A 7,500-nucleotide genomic window follows, 5' to 3' on the forward strand; every position below is an offset into this window, starting at 1 on the left:
AATCCCCCTGTGACGATAAAATATACATAAATGAGTATATGCAATAACATTTCTGACTCATCCCATTTATCGCCCAACACATCAGCATCCACCACCAACATACACTCTACCCTCCACCATACACTCTCCCAGGGGTCAGATGGAGACCCCACACTCACACCCATCACCACGTCTCACTCTCTAGCCCCTCGGCCACCTGGCCCTCGATTGTTCTGGAGCCTGAAAAAGTACTCTAAGAGGGACAGGGGTAGACAGACAGGACATAAGAAAAGTGAAACAGGCAAGCCTCACACAATCGGGGCACGCGACAGTGCATCCGCCATAACATTTTCTATGCCACGAATATGCCGTATCTGCAAATCGTATGGCTGTAAGAATAACACCCACCGCATGAGGCGTTGATTAGGGTTTTGCAGAGAGTGTAAAAATGTCAATGGATTATGATCTGAATACACAACAATGGGATGGACTCCACCGCCTACATACACATTAAAGTGCTGTAGAGCCCATACCAAGGCGAGAGCTTCTTTTTCAATCGTTGAGTAGTTAAGCTGATACTTGTTAAACTTTCTAGAAAAATAACAAACAGGGCGGTCAATCTCCGTCTCATCCGATTGTAAAAGAACAGCACCGGCCCCCACCTGGCTGGCATCAACCTGGATCTTAAATGGCTTGTCTAGCATGGGGGCAGCCAAGACGGGGGCAGTACTGAGCAGCAACTTAGCATTCTCAAATGCCTGCTGGCATTCCGGGGTCCAGGCAAACTTTGCCTTACCCTTGAGCAAATTGGTGAGGGGTGCAACGGCAGTAGAAAAATTAAAACAAAAACTCCGGTAGTAACCGATCATGCCTAAAAACCGCATTAACTCCTTTTTCGTTGTAGGAGGTGGAAAATTATCAATGGCCGTCACCTTAGCGCGCACAGGCCACACTTCCCCCTGACCCACTACCTTCCCCAGATAGACTACGGTCGCCTGCGCAAATTCGCATTTTGCTAAATTGATAGTCAAATTAGCCTCGACAAGCCTCTCAAACAAAGCTTTAAGCCTGGAGAGATGTTCCTGCCAATCACCACTACATGTCACCAGATCGTCTAAGTAAACTGCGCATCCCTCAAGACCCGAAATCACGCGATTCATAAGGCGTTGAAAACTGCAGGGGGCGTTACGCAATCCAAAAGACATGACGTTGTAAGAAAACAGTCCAGACTGGGTGACGAACGCAGAGATCTCCTGAGCTCTTGCAGTTAAAGGAATTTGATAGTAACCCTTCAAAAGATCGCATTTGGTTACATACCTCGCTGCGCCCACACGGTCTATACAGTCCTCCATACGAGGAAGGGGAAAGGAGTCCGGTTTAGTGACCAGGTTTACCTTTCGGTAGTCTGTACCGAAGCGAAAAGTAGAATCCGGTTTAGCGACCAATAGACAGGGCGACGCCCAACTGGAGTATGATGGCTTAGCCAACCCATTACTAAGCAAATACTGGACTTCGTCATCTAAAACTTTCTGTTTAACTGCCGGCACACGGTAAAACCGCTGTCTAATTGGATTAGCCTCACCAACCTCTATATCATGTTCCATTAAGTTTGTGCATGACGGTACATCGGAGAACAAACTAGGAAAAGCCAAAATTAAAGACTTAAGATCACCCCTCTGATCAGCAGGCATATGACCTAACAGGCCATCAAGATTTTCCAACATCTCTGAATTTCTTAACCGCGGCAACAGGATGCAGTCGTCTGGGCCGACCTCATCCTCCCCCTCAGCTGCCACCCTCTGAAGAGAAGAGGTCGCACCCCCTACAGCCAGCGCAACCGAACTAACTGGATCACCAGGCTCCTCCGTCCTGGGTGACTGAGAATAGTAGGGTTTTAATAAATTCACGTGACAAAGTTGAGAGGACTTTTTCCTATTTGGTGTCGCAATCAAATAATCCAGCTCATTTACCTGACGGACCACTGTAAATGGACCGGAGAATCTTGCCCGAAAGGGAGAACCAGGCATTGGCAACAGCGCCAATACCTGATCCCCTGCACTAAACACTCTAGACTCGGCCTTGCAATCAAACACCTTTTTCATACGTGCCTGCGACTTGCAGAGATTTTTTGCAGCACATTGCCACGCCAAAAACAACCTACGCCTAAAACCATCAATAAAATCAATAAGGTTGACTGGCGGCTCTGACTCTTGTAGGCCATCTTTTAGCACAGACAGAGGACCACGGACTTTATGTGCGAAAACTAAATCGTTTGGACTAAAACCCAAACTATCCTGCGATACCCCGCGAGCAGCCAGCATCAACCACGGAAGACCCTCCTCCCAGTCGCGCTGGAGTTCCGAACAGTACGCGCGCAGCAAGGACTTGAGTGTAAGATGAAATCGCTCAAGAGCGCCTTGGCTCTGCGGATGATAGGCACTACTCAGATTATGTTTTATTCGAAGATGTTTCAAAACTTCAGCAAACATTTTAGATGTAAAGTTACTGCCCCTATCGGATTGAACAACCCTGGGTATCCCGAACACTGAAATGAACTGCGAGAGCGCCTTTACGATAGACTTCGTATTGATACTTCTCAAAGGAAATGCCGCTGGGTAACGCGTTGCTTGACACATAACCGTTAACAAATAAAGAGAACCGGACTTTGAAGGAGGCAATGGGCCAACGCAGTCAATCAACAACCGCTCAAAAGGCTGGCCCACTGCTGGGATGGGACGCAGAGGCGCAGGTTTAATCGCTTGGTTCGGTTTGCCAGCAAGTTGACAAATATGGCAAGTCTTAATGTAAGCTGCCACCTCACGTTTCAACCTCGGCCAGAAAAAGTGCTGTAACAACCGATCGTAAGTCTTCTTCACCCCGAAATGCCCCGCTCCATCCCCATGTGCTGTTTGTAAAACCAGTTCTCTATATTTACTCGGTACGACGCACTGAACCAATGTGTCACACATACCATTGTTAACAAGAATAAATTTTCGCACAAGTAAGCCGTCAATAATAAAATACCCCTTATCTACGTTCGGTAGCTCCTCTTCAGGCAAGGCCGAAGCAATCAACTCAGCCAAGCCCTCATCACGTTTCTGAGCCTGAATAAAATCGTCACGATCAAAGGATATAGGTAAAACAGGCAACTGAGGAAGAGAACGTTTACCTTGAGACTCCGTCGAGCCATTCACTACCTGCGCGCGACTCTTTGCGCGAGTCACCGCGCAAGCAGTGAAAACCTCGGGAAATGCTACGCCACACTCATCTGATCTTAAAGCCTGGACAGGCTCAGTGGTCACTACCAGAGATGCTGGCCCACTAGCCCACACTTTGTCTTTAGCAAGTAAGTTTCCCAAAATCACGTCAACGCCAGGCACTGGTAATGCTGGCGAACCGCAACAATCACCTCCCCCTCCACCAGATCGGAACTCAATACAATCCTGTGAAGGGGAACGGACATGGAGGTCATCCCAATGCCCCGAATTAGAACACTTTTCCCCGTGCTTGATTCACCAGAAAAGGGTAGAACCGATTCAGATACGAACGTTTCCGTAGCACCGGTGTCACGCAAAATTTTTACGGGTTTTCGCTCAGATGAACCCCCTAATGAGACGAAACCATCCGTGATGAATGGGCCGTAGCTCTCACCCACAGACTCATCCGCAACAGTGACCTCAGCTCTAGACGGCTCCGCTACAGGTGCTGCCGACCCCGAAGCACCTGCCGGGATAGCATCACCTGCTGGACAAAATGCCTTTCCCTCTATTACATTTTTAAGTTTATACGGTCGGACAGGAACTGCGCACAAACTCCACTTGGCCGGTTTCACTTTGTTCTTATTTTTTGATTTCAACACTTCACAGTCCGCTTTCCAATGCCCAACCTCCCAGCAGTAATTACATTAACGCTCAGACGAATCTTTAACTTCTGATTTCGAATTCCAATTGTCATAAAAACGAGGCGGCCCATGTTCTTCTCGAGCAGAGAAATGAGTATTAAAGTGATCTCTAGATTTAGCTTTATGCGTTAAAACATACTCATCGGCCAGCACTGCTGCTTCAGTAACCGTCTTTATTTTGTGCTCATTAATGAATGTAGCTAAGCGGTCGGGAACGATATTCTTAAACTGTTCCAATATCATTAAATCTACTAACTCCTCACGTGTGTTAATGTTAACTGAGGAACACCAACGGTTAAAAAACCCAACTAGGTCTCTAGCGACCTCAGCATACGTTTGACGGTCACCTTTCCTCCAGTTCCTAAACCGTTGTCTATAGTACTCTGGAACTTGTTCATACGCTCTTAAAACCGCTTCTTTTACGCTCTGATAATTTTTACGCTCGGACCCCGACAGCGCCACAAACGCATCTTGAGCACGCCCAGTAAAAGTGGTCTGAAGCAGCAGTGTACGGTCTGAGTCACTCCACTCATGTTCGTCAGCAATACCTTCAAAAAGAGAGAAAAAAATATCAGGCTCACGGTCATTAAACTTGGGCAAAATCCTAATCATATGGGACAGGTTTTTCTCCGTGCCAATTGACGACCCAGAGGAATCCCCGTCACCCCGCATTTTCCCTTCAGCAATTAATTTTAACCTCTCTCTCTGAAGATCGCTGTCTCGCTCAGTCTCTACTTGACGTTGTTTAAGTTTTTCCAATTCTAAATCATGTTCAATTCGTCTTTGTTCTAAGTCACACTGTTTTTCATATTCTTGTTTCTTTATTTCTGCTTCTATACGCTTAAGTTCTAATTCATTTTCTTTTTCGCGTCTCTTTTCGTCGGCCTCTAAGCGTCGGAGTTCCAGTGCATGTTTTAATTCACGTTCTTTCACATGTGCCACATTCTCCTTTTCGCGTCTTCTTTCCTCTGCCTCTAGGCGTTTTAGTTCTAATGCACGCTCCTGCTCACGTTCCGCTCTCTCTTTCTCTCGTTCCGCTGCCTCGAACCGTTTCTGTTCCATTTGTAATTTTAAAAGTTCAGCCTGTTGCTCAAAACTGAAAACCTGTTCACCATTAGGAGTGGAGGTCGCTGCTGGGCCATAACCACCGGGTGCTGGATTTATCGACATAATCATCAATTCAACTAGTTTGGATTTTATACGTTCTTTCAGTTCTTGCTTTTTAAGATCTTTTGGAATATGTTCGAATCCATAATGATCAATCACTTGACATAATTGATCCTTCGTTAAACTTTCCAACAAAACCTCCGATGGAGACTCAAAAAATTCTTCAACCTTCACTGTAGGCATCTCCTTTTCGTTAATGTTGATGTAACTAAGTGCGTTAACGTTAACGTTGATGTAACTGAATGCGACTCACTAATCAAAAACAATTTTACAAAGATAGACGCTATAAACAGGCAAACAATCAGGCACAGGTATTACAGCCACCCCATTTCCCCGATACAAGAGCTGCCCCGTATCTATCTCCCAAACATTTCCCTAAATATTTCCACCTCTAGTCTTCAGTATGCCCCCATACAATTGAGTTGCTCCCGCAACCCCAGCGCGTTCGACACACCAAAAACAATAAGTTAAAATAAAAAAGGCAAAGAAATAAACAGCGGTAAGCGCTTGTACCTGCAACGGGGGTTCACGTTAGCTCGGTAGGTCTAACCTACCTTCCACCCACTTAACAAAAGGCACCTGTACCCAATCGACCTGTAAACTGCGCGTCAACCTTGCAGCCAAAGAAACGCACAGGCTGCCAGGCTCCAATGGCTCCCCTCCTCCACGGAAACCCAAAACAAAGCAAAACACAAACCAATCAAGAAATTACCAAGCAATCAATTTAAGTCACTAATCCAAACTAACCACTTAGCTAAACAAACAATTACTGCGTGGTACTCCCCAATTTCGAAAACACGTTTTTGCTACAACAGGTAATTTACACCCGTGAGCACAAATAGGCTACCAGAGGCAATATTTAACTTGACCAACAAATTAACTTATTTTGTAACCACCAGACTAGTTAGCTAAAAAATATTACGTACCAATTCCGGAACACTCACGGCTCGAGCCCCCACATGTAACACACTGGCTCGGAGTATGTACATTCAGGGGAGACCAACGCAGTGTTGAAATAATAATAAATGAATTTATTAAAGAAAGTTAAACATAAACTAATATTTCGGAATAACGATAAGGGTGAGGTGCAAATCAGTGTAGTGTTAGTTACGCAAAAGTTAAGTGTAAGTCAGTACAGAGAAGAAGGTAACACAACAAAATGAATGCCAAGCCGGGAGGAGGAGAACCGCCTGGAGTGCAGACTGAGCCGATCTTAAATATCACTCCCAATCAGGCACACCTGGGCACACAGGGGAAACAAGCACCCAGGCACGTCAGTGCCAATGGGCGGAGTTAGGACACAGCGGCCTGGGCCGTAACAAATGTGTTTGTAGTGAAATCGCAGAGATAATTCACAGGCTGGATATGATGTGTGTGTGTGTGTGTGTGTGTGTAGTGAGAGTGCAGAGGTGATGCACCGGTTGGATATGGTGGATAAGCTGCTGTTCCAGCTGCAGGAGCCTGTGTGTTCCCCCCGCAAAGTCCAGCTGGTCACCAGTGTGCTTGCTCTACAGCTGCAGGGGCACCTCAACCGCAGAGACATCAGCAGGTACACATACACACACACACACACACACACACTCACCTGCACACACACACACACACACACTCACCTGCACACACACATACGCACACACACGCACACTCACCTACACACACACACACGCACACACACACACACACACACACACACACACACACACACACACACACATACTCACCTACACACACACACTCACCTGCACACACATACACACACACACACACATACTCACCTGCACGCACACACGCACACTCACCTGCACACACATACACACACACAGACACACACATACTCACCTGCACACACACACACACACACACATTCATCAGCAGATTGATGATTATACTGAAATTTGAATTACTTTAAGTTTATATATTTTGTATGTAACGTGTGTGTGTGTGTGTGTGTGTGTGTGTGTGTGTGTGTGTGTGTGTGTGTTTTCAGAATCGGGTTGTTTGTGGTTTCCACACTTCTTCCTCCCACCATTGATGAGAATGTCCTCTTATCAGCTGTGGAGTTTGATGAGCAAGGTGAACCACCACACACACACACATACACACACACACACACACACACACACTCACCCACGTTTTCACTAGTTCGCCCATTGGTATGATTGCTATTGCGGAGCGTATAAGCATGGTAGCTGGCCGTGGTCCTGGAATGCCTGAGATCGCAATAGAGCGATGACTGCTTGCACCCCCTGTGTAAGGAGGAGGAGTAAACTAGTGAAATGGAGGAGTAGGGGGAAGAGGAGGGACCATTTTGCAAACGCTGGGGTGTGTGACTTTTGGATAAGGAGGCCGGCTTAAATATCCTGGCGGAGGAAGACGGCTGTCAATCATCTCTGTGGGCTCCTCCTGAACTTTGTTTAGAAAACATTATTTGTTTATTTATTATTTATTATTTA

At 46.3% G+C, this 7,500-nt stretch overlaps 1 protein-coding gene across 4 annotated transcripts in view; it reads left to right on the forward strand.

Annotated features, from left to right (window-relative positions):
- Positions 1–7,500, forward strand: part of wdfy4 (WDFY family member 4) — a 114,996-nt gene that overhangs the window by 34,583 nt on the left and 72,913 nt on the right. For all 4 annotated transcript variants that reach the window (XR_006023241.1, XM_042065310.1, XM_042065311.1 and 1 more), the window contains 2 exons: positions 6,444–6,596; positions 7,035–7,120. Coding sequence is in view for 3 of the 4 variants with exons in the window: in XM_042065310.1 (XP_041921244.1) it covers positions 6,444–6,596; positions 7,035–7,120 (239 nt within the window). In the remaining variant the exon portion in view is untranslated. The remainder of the gene's footprint in view (positions 1–6,443; positions 6,597–7,034; positions 7,121–7,500) is intronic.

Source organism: Alosa sapidissima, chromosome 16 (assembly GCF_018492685.1).
Source record: "Alosa sapidissima isolate fAloSap1 chromosome 16, fAloSap1.pri, whole genome shotgun sequence".
NCBI lineage: Eukaryota > Metazoa > Chordata > Actinopteri > Clupeiformes > Clupeidae > Alosa > Alosa sapidissima.